Raw genomic sequence first — 18,797 nt, forward strand, 5'->3', positions numbered from 1 at the left:
TGCATCTCCTGGCCTGCAGTCCTAAGCTGTGTTCTCACGTGGAAGTCTCAGTTAAGTTGGGCCTCTGGATAAAATGCTCCCTTGAGTCCCTCTTTTCAGGATGGCATCCTGCCCCTCCCCTGCTTGTGAGCCCTCTTCACACTCACACTCTCCCCTCCTTTGTTCCAGTTCTGTAGAAACCCCAGATGCTTGTGCTTTGGTGCCCAGAATGTCCTTGTCTCCTCTGGGTTACTTGGGTTGCCCAGCCCATCTCACCCACTGTAGGACCTGGCTCCTGCTCTGAGAAGCCATCCCCTCCTTCCTCCCTGCAGCCCATCTGCTGCCCCTCCTGACAGGCACCTGCTCTCCTGGCCGCACCTGCCTCACCCCCTTTCTGCTTGTTTACATGTGCCTCTCTTCCCCTGCAAGGAGCTGAGGGGCATTTGTTCTTTGTTCTGCTGCTGCCACAGACCTGGACATTACTTATGTGTTTAATGATAAATATTTCTTGAATTGAAAACCTGGTGATGAAGAAGTGACCTGTTAACTTACAGGTGGTGCCAGAAAGCACTTTTCCTAAAGGAGTCTGGGTTATGGAACCTCCATGTGCAGTAGGTTCTAATTCTTCTAATGACCAAACTTCAGATCTCAGGGTGGCTCCTGCTCTCCCTGCTGCCCTCACCTGCCATGCCCACCCCTCAAGAAAGACAGGTGGACATGGGATGGGCAGAGTCCAACCTGAATATATTCAATCTTTTTGCTTAGTGGTTCTCAAACTTCAGTTTCGTGACAATTCCTGATTCATCCAGTTAGTTAAAATGCAGGTTGCTGGAATTGAGTCACTGATATGGTAGGGCAGGGGTGCAGGTCTCTAATGGGTTGCTAAGTGATGTTGATGATGCTAGTGTAGGGCCTTCTGTTTGAAAATCTCTATAAATGACTTTTTTGAACAGTATTTGGGGATGCTTTGGTTTGGCTTTGTAGGTCTTAAGAGCTGTTAGGAAGAGATAGAATGTACATTGGTGGATCCAACTCTCCAGGCTGCTCTTTCCCCATCTCCTTACTTTTCCACAACGCATCCGACCGTGAGCTACTTAGTGAGTTGTTCTAAAGATATTGTGAGGGCCTGGAGGCCAAGAAAGTGCTGTTGTGAATGTCAGGATGAAGCAGTCTACCCAAGGCAGTCCTTAAGGGACGTGTGCCAGTGTAGACAGATGCAGAATTCAAGGGGTCTGCAGGAGAGAGGCCTGCTGTGATGGGAAGTGAGCTCCCTGTCAGTGGAGTTGTCCCAGGGCAAGCTTCTGGAGTATTCGTGGGAATAAATTTGCTTATTAAGATCCAGGAAAATAGTGATGATGGACGTAACAAATGGCACAAGTGAAACACTTGAGTTCCTAAAGGGGAGTTCTGCGGAGGCCACCTGGGGTGAATACTGAGGCTGCAATTGCTTTTAATCAACAACCCTTTCTCCTCATCAGTATGCGGGGTGACTAAGTGAATTCATGTCTGGTGACCCCCCCCTAATTTGCTGCTTATTGACCTTAGATCATCTAGGAAGTTCAATAGAAAAGGCCACAGGCAGGCCCTAGACTGCACTGCGGTGTCTTTGGATCCTGCGTCCTGAGTCACTTGGGGTTGAGATGCATAGGCCATGGTATTTATAATTGTTATATTTACAAGAGAGAGTAGGAAAGAGAGGTACCATGGAAGTAAGCAATGGAATTATAGGCTTGCACTGGAGAGAGAGAGAGAGAGAGTGAGGGGTCATACAAATAAGCAATGGAATTACAGGCCTAGAACTTGTAGTTGCTAGCATGTCAAATTGAATCTCAGGCTTTTGTCTTCTCAAGGAAGTCCTACCCATTGCCAGACCCCATAGTGCGAGGGTAAGGGCCAAGGTCCATCTTTCAGGAATGTCCACCCCTAGAACTTGCCAAACACAGCTGGTGCCCCTGTTAATGTTGGTGGAACTTCTGTGCCATATGCATGTGAACGACATTCATATTCCCTCTGTCTTTGACGGTAAGGCTTATTATCACCATTTTCAAATAAGAAGAATAGGCTCAGTGTATGCCTCACGTGATTTCACACCCCAAAACTCTTCCTTTTTGAAAGTCAGAATTACCATGAAGATGGACCTGGCACAGTAGCCTAGTGGCTAAGGTCCTCATCTTAAACACCCTGGAATCCCATATGGGCACCAGTTCTAATCTCGGCAGCCCTACTTCCCATCCAGCTCCCTACTTGTGGCATGGGAAAGCAGTCAAGGATGGCCCAAAGCCTTGGGGACCTGCACCCGCATGGGAGACCTGGAGGAGACTTTGGGCTCCTAGTTTTGGATCAGCTCAGCTCTGTTGAGACTGCTTGGGGAGTGACTCATCAGAGGGAAGATCTTCCTCTGTCTCTTCTCCTCTCTGTATATCTGACTTTCCAATAAAAATATAAAATAAATCTTTTTTTTAAAAAAAGAATTGCCATAAACTTGAAACCCAGTAAAAGGTTGTGTAAACATTGCAGATCTATCTCAAATCTGAGTACAGATGTGATATTAGCAAATAGAATGCAGCAGTATATCAAGTGAGTAATATATCCTGAACAAACAGAATGCATTCTTAGAATGCAAGAATGACTCCATAATGTGAAATATTAGGAAACCAACACCATTCCCCATATCAACAAACTAAAGGAAAGCATTTATTAGAAGGTGCTGACAAGCAGTTGTTAAAGGTCTCCTATAATAAAAATCTAAAATAGGAAGGAGAGGAACTACTTAAATTTGATAAAGACTAAAAATGAACTGCATATATCATTCTAAATAGTAAAATGATGAATCCAACTTCATTAAAATAGGAGGTCCTTGCTTTTGCTGTTTTAAAATGTTGTCTTGGCAATTCTTCCAATGAAGTAAGCAAAGATGAAATGGTTTATATAAATACCAGAGAGAAAAGATGCCGTTATCTGTGGTTGCCAGTGGTTGGTTATTGAAAAACAAAAACTGACTCCCAGAAGAAGGCTGGAAACCACAGGTGGGACTTGAAGCCAGACCCAGTGCTGTGGTCTGTGCTTTTCCACCTTGTGAAGCGTCTGTGCTCACGTAGGTAGCGCATGAGCATCAGTGCAAGGGGAAGGGAGGGCCGTGTGAACTGGCAGCCCTCAAATATGCAACAGAGCAGGGAAGTGCGTGCTACTCTTGGGAGTGGTCAGTGGGTAGGCAGAGCTGAGAGTAGGGACTGCAGTCATGCAAGCCAGCCTTCTGCTGCCCAGGTGCCCAACAGCCCACCACACAACTGCCCCATTTATTCACAACCCTATAAAGCTGCCTGGGCACTGCTTGCTGCCTTTGTCACAGGCTGGCCTGTTGGAGAGCACCTCCCCCAGACTGTGCTGCCATGCTCCCCGAGGCTGCCTGCTTTCCGTAGTGGGAGAGGAACATGGAAGTGGCACAGCCAGCCTCTGATCCATGTAAGACTTCTCTGCTGCCATTTCATTGTGGTGAATGGAGCACTGTCACAGGAGCCCAGGATAGCTAGGTGTCCATCACCCTGCCACCACTAGCTATGTGACTCCCAGGAAAATCACTTAGCCTTGCTGTGCTTGCTTGCCTGTCTGTGCCAAGGGGACATGACTCTGGACAGACTTGCAGAATCCTTCAGATGCTACATGGCAGGAACAGCTGCCCCCTAGGCAAGTGGCTAGTGCTTTTGTAAGTGAAGTTAGTGCGTGCAGCAGCCCTGCCTGGTAAGTGCTAGGATCCCTTCCATTTTCTCTCTGCAGAAACTGAAGCTCAGGCAGGTTCTGTGACTTGCCCAGGGACTCACAGCTAGGAAGTGGTGGTGAGCACACACACATGACCCTTAACCTCTCCATTCCCTTTAATGGGTTTTCTTTTCTGGAGAAGCAGCAGTGGGGTAGGTGTCCCATCTTCAGGGTGGCTAGAACCCCTGCCAGAGGGACCCACTGCAGCCACTGCCAAGATTGCTCACATTGGCACTTTCCCCCTTTTTTCTCCTCTTTCTTCTAGTCTGCGGCAAGCGCTACAAGAACCGGCCCGGACTCAGCTACCACTACGCTCACACTCACCTGGCCAGCGAAGAGGGGGATGAAGCCCAAGACCAGGAGACCCGGTCCCCACCCAACCACAGAAATGAGAACCACAGACGTGAGTCCCCCTTGGTTAGGTTGGGTTAGTGGGGGATGGGAGGGTAGGTTGGGGGACACCCCCCTTTTATCACCTTTTCCATCATCAATGGTGGCATCTAAGGGGTTGGTCCCCCTGTCCTGGAGGGAGAGTGGGCTGTCTGTGGCTCAGTCCAGCATGGGGCGTAGAGGGAGCAGAGTAAGCCCAACATACCCAGCTCTGCTCCCAGGGCAGGGCAGGGCAGGTGAACGCTCAGCAGAAGGGGATGGTCCTTTCCTGGCTGCCATCCAGGATTAAACAGACCACCCTTTGTCCTCTGCTTGAAGCAGCCCACTCCCAGCTGCTAAATTCAGTGGGCCACAGCCCCTGGGCATCTGTCTGGACAGGCATCCTGCACGTTTGCTTGGCCCAGCAAGCCTTAGGAGATTCTGCATGGCTTGGTGAGGCTTTTTGTTAAAAGGGCATAGTCCTTGCATGCATTTCCTGTCTCAGTGCTGCCCCTTGGAGCCCCTGTGCTCAAATGGCAAATATGCTGGGTCTGGGTCTGCTGTTTGGGATGCTGGGCTCCGAAGATCCAGAAGGATCCAGAAGAGTTGACTTTATCCATTTCCATCCTTTCTTTCCTTCCTCAACTTCCAGTGAGAAGTTGGGCAGTCCAAAAGGGATTTAGCTGTGACCACTTGACTTCTTTCTGTACCACCCCTTCAGGTCTCTGAGCCTCCCAACGTCTCAAAACGGGCTGAGATAAGGGAGTTCACAGGAGTGGGTGGTAGATGTTCTTCAAGTGTCAATGCAATGAAAGGGATCCGACCTTTAAGCATACTCTCTCTGCCACTCGAGGATGACTTCAGCACATGTTCCAGTCAACCCAGTCAACCAGTGTCAGTTGGCTGCCTTCCCAAAGACTTGAAATAATGAATACTCCTATGGCCAGGGCCTTCATTTAGATTTGCCATCTTCCTTGATCTTCTACTTGTCTTTCCCTGGTGACATTGCCCCCCCCCCCTTTTTTTAATATGTGTATATTTTTGAGAGTCAGAGTTAGAGGCAGGGAGAGAGAGGTCTTCCCTACACTGGTTCCCTCTCCAAATGGCTGCAATGGCTAGGAGCCAGGAGATCTATCCAGGTCTCCCACATGGGTGGCAGGGGCTCGATCACTGAGGTCATCTTCCACTGTTTTCCCAGGCTAATAGCAGGGAGTTGCTTGGGAAGTAGAACAGTGCCTATAGAGGAGACTGGTGCCTTAGTCAGCAGATCTACCCACTTCACCACAATGCTGGGCTCTAATGTTGCCTTCCTGATTGATTTGCTAGGGCTTCTGTGAAAACAGGATACTGCAGCCTGGATGGCTTATGCTGCAGGCATTTATTTACTTTTTCACAATTGTGGAGACTGCAGGTTCAAGATCAAGGTGCAGCTTGGGGTGCCTCTGCTTAGCTTGCTGTTGCGCACGTTCACCGTCCCCCTTCTGCTACCTCTGCACACGGCTGTGTTTCTGCACAGGTGTTCCCCTGCTGTCGCTGCTGGGCCCTCTGTCCTGCGAGGACACCAGTCACGTTGGCTGTGATGCCCTGCCCTCGTGGCCTCGTTTTCCCTTGACCTCTGAGAGGTCCCTGTCTCTCAGTGCATCCACACGGGCCATTTGGAGGCATGCGCTGGAGCACATATCTGTGGCTTTCATACCTCCTGTCAGGGTCCAACCTTCAGCATGATAGACCTTTCTTGATGCCTCACCTACTGTTGTCATGGGGACAGAACCTGACAAGCAGGGTGGGGGGCATCCAACGGAGCCTTGCCCACGGAGGTCTCTGCCTTCTCTCTGGGCAGAAGTGTCCTCCGTCACCCTTGTCCTCCCGTGTCTCCTCTTTGTCCTCAGCATGTCTCGTCTTCTCTCTACCCTGGACTGAGTGATGGAGAGATCACAAGGAACTCAATCTCCTATAGGAGGAGGCTGAGCTCATCTGATTTTTAGCTGCTCTCTGGGTAGTATTTATTAGTGATTGGTGCTCGCTCTCAGTGCTTATTAGCTTAGTCTCATTTCTCACCCCCAAATGCTGGCTTATCTCCTTCTGGCTCCTCTCAAAGCTCAGGCCATCTTGTTCCCGTGTGTCTTGCTCACCCTGTAGGGTTTGTATTGCTTCCTTGTTGTCTGGCTCCTTTTCCTCCCTGTTCTGTAGCTTCTCTGTGGTGAGGGGGATGTGTGTGTGAAAGAGAGCGTGGGGAAAGCGGGGGTGAGAGGGGGACGATGCTGGCAACACCAGAGGCGGGTGCATTGCAGACCCTCAGCAGAACGAGGCAGCCTCCTCCTTAGCTGTTCCTGTGCTGCCCCTCCAACTGGCTGTCGACTTAAAAAAGCACATTTTAAAATGAACTTATTTTCACACCAGAAATATAAAGAGAGAAATAGAGCCCTGCATCTGATGGTTCACTCCCTGACTGCGCGCAGCAGCCTAGGCTGGGCCTTGCCAAAGCCGAGAGCCAGGCGTTCCTTCTAGACCTTCGTCACGGCTGTCATGGACCCACCTGCTTGAGCTGCCTCAAGGCTGTGCATTAGCAGGAAGCTGGCTCTGGAAGCAGAGCAGTGGTGCCCCAGTGGGGATGTGAGCATTCCAGGTGGCACTCTAATCACCTCTGCACCTGTCCTGCTTGTTGACCTCTGAGACAGCACTGCTGCTATCTTTCCTTCTGCCACCAGGGCCTCCTCACGCCCTCTCCTTACACTCTCTAGGGCCACACAGCCTTGCCTGGTAAGGGAATTTGTGCACAGATTCCACCTAAGAAGTCGCTCTCTTCATGATGCACTCCAAGCTCCCCCTCTACCCCTTTCTCTTCCTCACCCTGCTGAGGTGAGCAAGGGTCGAAAAGGACCATTTCACTCGGCAAGGGTTTTTTAAAAAAATATTTATTTGTATGTTTGAGAGGCAGATTGATTCTCTCTCTCTCTCTCTCTCTCTCTCTCTCACACACACACACACACACACACACACACACACACGGAACGGGAACAAGAGACAGATAGGCAGACAATCAGAGACAGAGGTTTTCTGTCTGCTGGTTGACTCACCAAATGTCCACAATTTGAGCTGGGCCAGGCCCAAATCAGAAGCTAAGAATTCAGTCCAAGTCTTCCATGGGAGTGACAGAGACCCAGGAACTTGAGCCGTTCCCTGCTGCCTCCCAGGGTGCGTGGATTGGGAAGCAGAGGAGCTGACCTGGAACCTGGGCACTGGGATTTGGGTTTCCCCAGCAGCATTTTCTCCACCACACCAAGCGTGTTTCAATCTCACAGAAAAGAAGAGCTGTACCCATGATGACCTAGGACTCACATACAGGAAAGAATGTTCCAGAACCCCCACAAGGTCTTTTGGATGACATCCCCCAGTGCCTTTTCTGAGAGCTTCTAGTGGGGGCGGTGTGACAGGATGGCCTTTAGTGCCCACGGATGCCATCCTTACCCACGTGTTATTCTCTGGATAAACCCGGGAGTGAGCTGCTTGCCCCAGGTTCTCTGCTCCCACCCCCGATTTGTTCCGTGCTGGGAGTGTGTGCTCTTTTCCCTCCCACGGTCCCCTAGTAAGCACCCCACCCCCAGCCCCACCCTGCCCAGCCCTGGCCATTTTCTGGCAATCACTAATTGCCAGCATCATTAATACACAGCTAGTTGCTGCTCCCACAGTTTGAGGGTGTGGGGTGGGCTCCCATCCATCCTGCCCCTAAATGCCACAGGAGCTGAGTGGTGAATTGAATGTAACAGCACAGCAACATCCTGAGTGAGGCCTGTGCTTTGCATACCCCCACTCCCACCCCTGCACTTGGTGAGTGTTTGAGTGGGGGAGGGAGGCAGGAATGCTTAATCCAGGAGGCTAATCTGCACTGCCCCCAGGGACCCAGCCTGGACCACACTGGTGGAGCAGAAAAGCTGACATTTAGCAGAGCTGCAGGGAGACCCAGGCTACCTGTGCCTAGGGCCTGTAGACATGGGGGTCTGTGGGGCAGGGGGCGGCCAGGGCGCAGCACCTGCTGCAGCAGAGACCTCTCAACTTTAGGGCTCCTGCTGAGCCTTGCTGCCTCTGCAGCAGACTCATGGCTCTTCCTGTGCCTGCTGCCAAAAGGGCAGGGTGGTGAATGAAGCCAGCATTGACCTGCCCTCCCCCGCGCACTGCCCCAGGCTGCCAGCTCAGCAGCTGACAGGCTGCTCCTCCTGTCCTCCAGTGCGTGCCCAGCTGGTGCCTCTCTTGCCATGGTTCCTCTCTCTTCTCTCCTTTTCTCTAGGCTCCCGTGTCCCCTGAAGACCTGTGCCCTTGGCGTTGGTGGCCTCTTGCCTCCATGACAAGCAGCACCAGGCCTGGCAGGGGATGTTCCCCTTAGGGTGGGCAGAGAGGTTCTTTTCAGCTGCCCTTCCTCTCCCTGTCTGAGTCTGGAGTCTTCTTTCTGCTTTTCTTTCTCCCTTTCTGCAGACGAAATCACTGCGTGTGCATGTGTGTGCATGCTATCTATGCACAGTTACACACAGATGTTTCTGAGTAAAGCAGGGGAGGGAGGCTTGGAAGGGCAGGACTTCCCGAGAAGCCACTTGGAAGCATCGTGCTGGGACTCTGCAGATGTAGCCTTGATGACCAGCCGCAGGGGGACCAGGGTGGCCGGCAAAGCATCAGATTCAAATTCAAGACTGCACTGAGGGATGGGCTTGGTATAGCAGTCAATACCCAGTTTGAGATCCCTGCATCCCAGATGGCCTACTTAGTTCCTCCCCTGCTCCATATTCCTGCTTGCTGCGAATGCACACCTTGGAGGCAGTCAGTGACAAGGCTGTTCTAACGGGAATCCTGCCACTCCTGCGGGAGACTGATGGAGTTTGCCACTTCTGAATTCTCTCTCAAAACAAAACAACACTTCCTCAGTTTTTCTTTTTTCTCCCTCCCTCCCTTCCTTCTTCCTTCCTTCCTTCCTTCCTTCCTTCCTTCCTTCCTTCCTTCCTTCCTTCCTTTAAAAAAGATTTATCTATTTTTATTTGAAAAGCAGAGTTACACAGAGAGAAGGAAAGGCAAAAAGAGAGATATCTTCTATCTGCTGGTTCACTCCCCAGATGGCCGCAATGACCCAGTCCCAGCTTAAACAAGGAGCGTGGGTGCTTCTTCTGGATCTCTCATATGGTGGCAGAGGCCAGGGAGTTAGGCCATCCTCTGATGCTTGCCCCAGGGTACATTAGCAGGGAGCTGGATCCAAAGTGGAATAGCTGGAACTTGAACCAATGTCCATATGGGATGCCAACACTGCCACAGTACAGCCCCCTTCGGGTTTCCTTCCTTCCTTCCTTTCTTTTTATCCTACTCTTCTCAGTGGAAATATTTTATAGATAATCTTTTCAAGGTTATCATAGATCAGTATGAAAAAGCTATATAGATTTAAATTCGTTCTCATCTATTCGTCCACTTAGGAACAGTATATGGAATCCTATTTGCGAGATACCAGCATGCCTAAGACTTGGCCTTGTCCTTGAGGAGTTCACAGTCATGGACAAGAGTGCATAATACAGCAGGTATATAATTAGGAAAGAGCCTAGAGTTCAAGGTCATGGTGTGCTCCCTGTGCCCCAGAGCAGAGGTGCTCCAAAAGCAGCATGCATGTCAGCAGGGACCTTATGGAAATGCAGATTCTCAGGCCTCGCCTGCCATCCTGAAACAGACGCCAACTGTGGGGACGAAAACTTCAGGTTTTAAAAAGTTTTGTCTTTTTTAGAAAACAGAAAACAGACACACAAGCAACCCCCCTGCCCCTCCCCAAAAAACTTGAGGACCATGACCTTAGACTTTATTGAGGAAGCAACATCCAAATTAGACATTAGAAGATGAAGAGAAGTGTCTGGGCAGGCTGGGGCTTGCCAGGTGGAGGACATGGTATGTTAGAGGCAGAGGAGTGCACAGTTGCATTCAGACAGTGCTGCTGGGTTTAGGTGTGGTGGAGAAAGGCTGGCAGTGTGGCAGGGGTCACAGTTGGAAGCATCTCCTATGCCGTGCTGTGTTTTCTTGATCCTGTGGCAGCTATTAGTAGAATACAAGAACAAGCAATTTATAAAAACCTGCACTTTGATTCATATGGGTTGTTTTATGGTATAGTGCTTTACTTGAATAGCCCAAGAGGAAAATGTAGGTAAAATGTACTTGGGACTCCTAAGAGCAAAGTGTGCGTGTGTTTACTATGGGTTTGTAAAGCTGATTTCAAGGGTCAGCTTCAGGTTCCTGGTATTGAAGGTGGGCTGTCCTGGGACCCTGGAGATCTTATTCTTCGCTGTAGTGGTGCTTGCTGGGTGCCTAGGAAGAGGTTAGCCCTTCTAGCTCTGTTGTGAGAACAAAAGGCCGCAGCCCCGGTGTGCTTTTGGAGGGCATGCTGTGCTCTGCAGAACTGGAGGGGGAGAGCCAGAATTGATGAAGGATAATATCTGCTGATTAGATAATCTGAAAATTAGTCTGATAATGTGCAAATTATCCCACAGCAGCCTATGATGTCATTGCCACACTGATGGGCGAGATCTAGCAGATGTCAGCCTTCGGCCGTCTCCCGTCCTCTAACCACAGGCCCGGGCTGTGTCTCATAGCACTCTGGAGGGTAGAGTGAAAATGATCTTGGAAATGTGCTTTAAAAACAAGGATCATCCTGAAACAGGTGCCTGGCAAGACAAAAAGCCCACACAGCTAGCTACATACCCAGTGTCCACACAGGAAACGCAACCTGAGTGTTGGTGGGCGGAGGGGACGGGGAGGAAATTGTAGATCCAGGGCTCTCTTTGGGAGCGTAAGCTGCTTCTCATTGCCTAAACAGTGAGTCTGGAAAATAGTAATAGGTATTCATTTTTGCATATTTATTTATTTTTATTTCCTTGAAAGGCTGAGATAGCATGAGACAAAGAGAAAGCGATATATGTCTCATTTGCTGGTTGACTCCCTAAATATCTACAGCAGCCGGAGCTGGGTCAGGCCAAAGCAAGGGGCCTGGAACGCAGTACAGGTCTGTTGTGTGAGTGGCAGAGTCCCATCTCACACAATGGAGCTCTCATTGCTGTCTCCCAGGGTATGCATGAGCCGGAAGCTGGGATCAGAAGTGGAGCTGGGACTCCAACTCAGGGATTCCAGTGTGGGATGTGGGCTTCCCAAACAGCAAGCACCTTAACTACTATGCCAAATGCCCACTCTGTGACAGGTGTCCTTTAAGTGAGTTATTATACAGCTCAGCAGTTTGTAGATTATAAAGCCAAGAACCTGAGAGGTTACTCTGGCCCTTGAGGTATGTGGCATCTTCAGGAAGTTCATGGAAAATACACATTAAAACAACTATGTATTATTTCCAATCTTTTTTTTTTCACCAAAATAAACTGATTTTAGTTCTATTTTCCCAGAAATATCCTTGCACTGCAGTGCTTAGAGTTGGCTTTCCTGCCCCATGGTTCATCTGTACATTTACTTGGTGATTTGGACAATGGCTTCAGAATGGGAAGCCATTTGATGAGAAAATGTGGGTGTTAGGCCGCAGGCCTGCATGTCGCCAGGCTGACATTCCATCTCTGTCCCCCTTGGACCACCATTAGAGCCCATCTGTTACCACAGGTGGTTCATGTGAAGAGAGCCTCCAGTGGAGGCAGGGTGGTGAGGTCTTATCTATCACCAGGAAGCTAATTGCCTATTCGGGCTTGCTGGCCTGCATCGTGACTATCCAAGCCTGACCTGGCCTGGCCGTGGCTCATCCTTTGCTGAAGCTGAAGATCTGAGTCTCTGGTCTCTGCATGTAGGCTAAGCATAAGCATTTGCTAAATGCTTACTGCCGTTGTGGCCAGTTGAGAGGACTGAGTGAGTGTAACTGGTTCCCTCAAGAAATATGATGTGATGAACAGAACTTCTGGTAATTAACGAGTGGGATGCTTTTATAAAGCCTAGGGAGAGAGGCTATGGTATAGAACCCTGCCAAGTGTGGCTCCCCTTGCTTTCTTGGCTGTTGCCCCAGGAGTGGGTATTACTGTGTTTCTTGGCTTTCTCTGAAATTCCTTTGTTTCTTTCACATATTGGGACTCATTGCCTAGAATGTTCACGATTTAAAGAGTTCCATGTGTGAAGCGCCACCTTTGCCCCATTCATTCATCACAATAACTCTGTAAGGTAGGTGCCACATGCCCTAGGTCACACCATGGCACAGGAAGACCAAGTGAGGGGATCCTGCACGTGGGGCATCTATTTGACTTCACCAGTCCTAAGCTTTATTTATTTTTATTGGAAAAGGAGATTTTCATAGAGAAGGAGAGATAGAATGAAAGAACTTTCATCTGCTGGTTCACTCCCAAATAGTTGCAATGGCCAGAGCTGAACTGATCAGGAGCCAGGAGTTTTGAATCATCCTCTGCTGCTTTCCCATGCCATAAGCAGGGAGCTGAATTGGAAGTGGAACAGGCAGGACACGAACTGGCACCCATATGGGATACTGTTGTTAGCGGGTAGAAGATTAGCCTGTTGAGCTATAGCACTAGCCCATCATGGTCTACATCTAGAGAAAGCTTACTTATTTAAGACCCTTGCCTTTCCTTATGCTTTATTAAAAATTTAAGTTATCTTGCATGTAGGAGAGGAAAGAGGGCAAGAAGTGATGAACACTTACAACGGTGGAGCTTCCAGGCCACGAAGCATGTGGTAGTACCCGCACCTCACAGACAAGGAAGCCCAGACTTCCTGAGGCTGAGTCACTCATCCCGAATCACACAGCACGGGAAGCTGTGGTGGGTGGGAATGGGGCTGAGTGGGACACACACAGGTGTGTCACCAAGCTGAAACTGCAGGGTGTGACTGTCAGTCCCAGGCCTGACTTTTCACCTGCAGGCTGATTGGCTAGTGCATCTTCAGGACACCGAAGAGAGGAACACAGTAACAGGCTCTGCTTTCATCAGCCTGGGCTGCCAGAATGCAATTCCAGAGGCCGGTGGCTTGTGCAGTAGGGGTGCTTTTCTCATAGGGCTGGATACTCAGCGTCCATAAGGTCCAGGTACCAGCAGGGCCAGTGCCTGGCAAGTGCTGACAGTCACCTGCAAGATGTCTTTACTAGTTGGACAGGTGGCAGGGGGCACTCTGGTGTCCCCTAGGGGGGCTGATCTCATGATGAGGACCCTACCACGATGGCATCTCTAACCTGATGACCTCTCAAAGATCTCGTTCCAAATCCCAGTACACTGGCCTTCAGCACAGGAACTTTGAGCACACAGGGACAGGGGTAGTCCGTGACTAACATATCTTACTCTTCAATCCTCCATATCTGACCTCAGCCATGGCCAGTGGTCTAGGGCCTGTGCCTCCTTGCATCACAAATTCTAGTTGAGACTTTGATTGGTGAATGCATTTTCTGCCCTTATGCTGTGCCTCAGTCTTTCCTGGTATCTCCAGCTTTATCTGAATATACTTTTTGAGATAAAATAATGCTTGTGCCTGAGGCAAAAATCCTGACTTACCCTTCTTCACTGTTTGTGTTCCTTCAGCACCATGACCAACCCCTCCCCAGCCCCGCCATTCCCTCTGTCTCTTGGACACCAGTGGCCTTCTGCCTGGGTCTCTGCAACTTGCACATTGATTTCTCCCAGCTTCTAGTCTCCCTGTTTTAGCCTTTTCTCCATTGCAAAGCCACAATGATCTTAAATTGTGGGTTTTTTCTTTTTTAAACCCATCCAGCGTTTTCTTATAATAGCCATTTCCATGCACTTTTTGACAATCCCTTGTGTTTACGAATTCCAGATTTTTTTTTTTTTTTGGCACCCAGGTGAGTGTTTCTTTTAGTTCCAACTTTGCATGGACTTTGAGAAATGCTCACTTATAAAGTCAATTGGATCACGTTTGTGCTTACAACCCTTTTGTTTCATTGGCTTGTGAGCCACAGTCCTGAGCGGATGAGCCTCTGCTTTCGCTTCTCATGGCCTTGCGGGCACCCTAGACATACCTTGGAGCTGGACAAGCAGTTTGTCTAGGTTTGCCTAGTTGTAGTTCTGACAGCCCCCTACTCTGGGCTCAGATACCCTGGGATGCTCGGCTGTCCTCCTGGAGAGCTTGTGAGATTTGTGGGCTCTCAGGCCCTACCCTATCCTAACGGGAATTTTAATGACACCCCCTAAGTGACTTGCACAGCAGCATCTGGCAGCCTCAATGTGTGTGGCCCTGTGTGCATTGGTCCTGCAACCTTTCTGCTTGATCGCCGTCAGGTGCCTGGTTCCATGTGCTTATACTAGGGTGTGCCAGCCAGGGGTCACACGTTGCCTAGGTTCACTGCTGAGTCAGCTACTTGCCTGTGGCCTCAGCCACAGGGTCATCCTGCCCTCCAGCTCTCCCCTGTGTACATGTGAATGTTAGTGGGCATCCAGCTTGTAAGCCATGAGGAAAATTAAATAAGTCAGTTTGTACAAAACACAGGGTGAATAGGAAGTCCATGTGGGGGGAGGGGGCTGTCAGACGTGGTGTTGGAGCCGTGGCTCTCAAGCTCTAGGGTTCCTTTAAAACCCAGCCTGCTGGCTGCCACCCTGCCGTTTCGGACCCAGGAGGTCTGAGGGGGCTCTGGAGCCTGAATTTTAAAGTGATTTCTCAGATGAAACACTGTCTCTGCTAAGCCCAAGAATGATGGTCAAGCAATGGCCTCCCCCGCCCCTTTTTAAAGATTTATTTATTTATTTGAAAATCAAAGTGAGAGAAAGAGCTCTTTCATACACTGCTTCACTTCCCCCAAATGCCTACACTAGCCAGGGCTAGACCAGACCAAAGCCAGGTGTGTATAACTCCATCTGGGTCTTCTGTATGGGTGGTAGGAATTCAGGTCCTTGGTCTCCACTCCTGTTGCCTTCTGAGCTGCATTTGTGGGGAGTTGTGTCTGAAACAGAGCAACTGGGGCTTGAACCAGCACTTGTATGGGAGGATGCCAGCATCACAAGTGGCAAGTTGACCCACTGTGCCACAAGGCCAAGCCTCTGCTGGATTGTGATGGTTGCAGTTCAGCTTATCCTGACAGCTTCCAGAGTGGAAGCTTACCCAGTACCCTGAAGTGCCCTTCACGGGGAATAGGAACAGTTTCTTCAAAGCCACATTGATCCAGTTGTGCCCCAGTTAATGTCTTCCTCATCAGCTGACAGTTCTGGTGACCCTAACAGGAGCACGACCCCTCTCTGTGAGCTTCCATTGGAACATTGCACGTTTCCTAATCAACTAGTGTTCCTTGGTGCTTCCCCCACTTTTCTGACAGATTGGGGACTAACCACCTCAGGCTGCCATGTGGCCCTAAACAGCTGATGTGGGACACAAACTCCAGGCAAAAAGTTGCAACTTTGGGCCAAACTGCAAGTTGAAATTCTAAACAAATCTAGCCTTTTATTTTCTTGTTTTTAAATTTTTTTTTTTTAATTTTAAATTGGAAAGTCAGATATGCAGAGAAGAGGAGAGACAGAGAAGATGACCTTCCGTCTATTGATTCACTCCCCAAGTGTCTACAACAGCCAGAGCTAAGCCAATCTGAAGCCAGCAGCCAGGAGCTTCCTCCAGGTCTCCCGCACGGGTGCAGGGTCGCAGGGCTGCCAGGACACGAACTGGTGTCCATATCGGATCTCGGCATGAGCAAGGCCACTAGGCTCCGATGCTGGGCCCTACTTTTTTCTCTTTAAAAACATGTTCTTTTTTAAAAAATTGCTTATTTTTTATTTGAAAGGCAGATTTACAGAGAGAAGGAGAGATGGATTTTCCATCTGCTAGTTCACTTCCCAAATGGTTGCAATGCCCAGGAGCCAAGAGCTTCTTCCATGTCTCCCACATGGCGCAGGGTTCCAAGACTCTGGGCTATCTTCTACTGCTTTCCCAGGCCACAAGCCAGGAGCTGGATAGCAAATGGAGTAGCCAGGACACAATCAGCACTCATTTGGAAAACAAGCGCTTGCCAGTCAAGGATTAACCAGTTGAGCCATTCCACTGGTTCTTCTCTCACCCCCCAAAATAAAGGGTCTCTTATCTGAAATCCTTGGGACCAGAAGTATTTTGGATTTTAGAATATTTGGATAAGCACCGTGAGATCTCTTGGGGATGGGAATGGAGTCTAAGCATGCAATTTCATTTGTGATTCATACAAAAGGGTTCCTCTGATTATTCATGGAAATTGTGTATTATGGGGGGGAAAAAAACCTGAGTTTCAAAATTTATTTCAGCCAGATAAACCTCCCTTTTATCCATAAACTTTCTGAAGCACCCTCAACAAATACACGAAACCCACAACATTTGTGGTGCCCCTGCATTTGATCCAGCACATGAAGTCATGTGAGGAATTTTTATGTCGATGCTCAAAAATATTTCAGATTTTGGACAAGGGATGCCCTCCCTGTCCATCCGTAGAGATGGAGACATCGCTGTAAACAGATGCATATGGTCTGGCTTTACAGCAGTTCGCAGCAGTGATTATTTACAAGGTTTATACCAAAGGTATGAGTTTTAAGTTTCATAAAGTTCAGGAAAAAGAATGCAGACTTAAAAAGAGTTGGCACTGTGGCATAGTGGGCATCCCACATGGCATTGGTTTGTATCTCAGCTGCTCCACTCCTGAGCCAACCCCTGCTAATGGCCTCAGAAAAGTAGTAGAGGATGGCTCAAGTGCTTGGGCCCGTGCACCCCCTTGGGAGACCTGAGGGAACTCCTGGTTTTTGACTTGGTCCAGTCCCAGATGGAAGTCTCTCTCCCTTACCTCTCTGCAACAGTGCTTTCAAATGAGTCAATCTTTTAGTTAAAAAAAAAAAAATCGCCTGGCAGCGTGGCCTAGCAGCTAAAGTCCTCGCCTTGAACATACCAGGATCCCATATGAGCACCGGTTCTAATCCCGGCAGCTCCACTTCCCATCCAGCTCCCTGCTTGTGGCTGGGATAGCAGTAAAAGACATCCCAGAGCCTTGGGACTCTGCACCTGTGTGGGAAACCTGGAAGAAGTTCCTGGATCCTGGCTTCGGATCGGCATAGCACCAGCCGTTGTGCTCACTTGGGGAGTGAATCATCAGATGGAAGATCTTCTTCTCTGTCTCTCCTCCTCTCTGTATATCTGACTTTCCAATAAAAATAAAAATAAATTATTTCATTTAAAAAATTAGATGCACAGAAGGGCTAGTCCACTGCCCAAGGAGGACTCAATACTCTGAAGCCAGTTCATCTGGCAGTTCTTTTTTTTTTTTTTTACAAAGTTAGTTATGTATTGAATATATTTGAAAAGTGATGGCAAGTCTCCCTTCAGCTGGTTCACCTGCAGGTGCCCACTGTCAGCGGGGCCGAGGCCAAAGCTGTGTTTGCCACATGGGTGTCGGGCACCCAGCCACTTAAGGTGTTGCTGTTGTCTCCCAGGGTGGGCCTTAGCAGGAAGCTGGAGTCAGAAGCTGGAGGTGGGATTTGAACCCAGGCACTCAGAAAAGGGATGTGGACATCTCAAGCTTCATATCTTAACTGCTAGGCACTCACACCTGCCTGGATATGGGATTTTTTGATTCCTTTCATGGCAGTTTACTGAGGAAAACCCAAGGGAGAGGCTTCCTGTGGGTTCCCCCATGGTTTCTCGTCCCTGCTGTCGCTGTCCTCCGTAGTCAGGGGACTGGTACTGGCAGCACTTTCAGGTGACCACTGTGCACTCAGGAAACGGTGCTCACTCGGCTGCTTAGGTTTTAGCTTCTCTGTGCTGGGAGATTTTCTTTTTTGGTGAGTTCCCCCCGCCCCCGCCACCAAATAAAGCCCTGTGTGAAAGAATTGCTGTCCTTTCATGAAGTATTTATTGTCAGCTCTGTGTCAGTCACCATGCAGGTGCCAGGGATGCCGAGATGAAAGACGTGGCTCCCGCCCTCAGGGAGCCCACGGCTAACAGGGACAGGGACGCGCACACAAATGTGAAACAATGATGAAAGGCCAAGCTCCTTGGGGTTTGGGAAACTTCGCTTTTCCATCGCTTCTTTCACCCACCCTATTATGTGCCTAAAAGAGGCTTGACGATGCGCACACGTGGGCATTCTCTTGCCTCTGGATGGGCCTGCGCACGCACGGCCTGGGCCGTGGGGACCCTCCACGCTGTGTGCCATTAACTGTTTCATCACTTTCCCTCCCAGCTCATCCCCATTGCTTCTTGTCCTTGATGATCCCGAATGTGCCGATTTATCTGCCTCACGTGTAAACTCGAAGATTTATTAAAGCAACCCTCAGCTGCCTCGAATCTCAGTTCCTGGAATCTGTCTGAATTACACCCTGCCCTCTACCCCCTTTCTCCTTACCTTCCATCTGTGACGTCCCCGTGCTAGTAGCCAAATGGCCCCAGGAGGAGCAAGTTTCTGTCTTGGAGGACATTTGATGGCACTGATGTCAAGTGATGGGCGGACCCTGGTGTCCATTTTCCTGCTGGATCCCTGGTTTCCCTACCTGCCCACATATGGAGAATTGGGGAGATGGCTGTGAAAGAACCACAAAGAGCTGGCCCGAGTGGATCCTGGCATGTTTATTCCCTGGATTCTGTGGGATTTATTTTTTCATCAGTTCTAGGGGTGTGGGGGGAGTGCTGAGCACAAGTGTCAGGGCTTGCGAATAATTTATGTGAGTAAACACGCAAGGAGAAAGGCGAGTGAGAGCGTGAGAATTAAGGGCACTTATTTGGGCTTTGATGCCTGGTTTGCC

The 18,797-nt window shown here is 49.5% G+C and overlaps 1 protein-coding gene across 9 annotated transcripts in view; it reads left to right on the forward strand.

The window, feature by feature from the left end:
• The window catches only part of DPF3 (double PHD fingers 3), a 264,129-nt gene that overhangs the window by 185,895 nt on the left and 59,437 nt on the right, over nt 1-18,797 (forward strand). For all 9 annotated transcript variants that reach the window (XM_040975349.1, XM_040975344.1, XM_040975347.1 and 6 more), the window contains one exon: nt 4,001-4,138. In XM_040975349.1, the coding sequence (XP_040831283.1) occupies nt 4,001-4,138 (138 nt within the window). The remainder of the gene's footprint in view (nt 1-4,000; nt 4,139-18,797) is intronic.

Source organism: Ochotona curzoniae, unplaced genomic scaffold, assembly GCF_017591425.1.
Source record: "Ochotona curzoniae isolate NIBS_2020 unplaced genomic scaffold, NIBS_Ocur_1.0 contig_2688, whole genome shotgun sequence".
Classification (NCBI taxonomy): Eukaryota; Metazoa; Chordata; class Mammalia; order Lagomorpha; family Ochotonidae; genus Ochotona; species Ochotona curzoniae.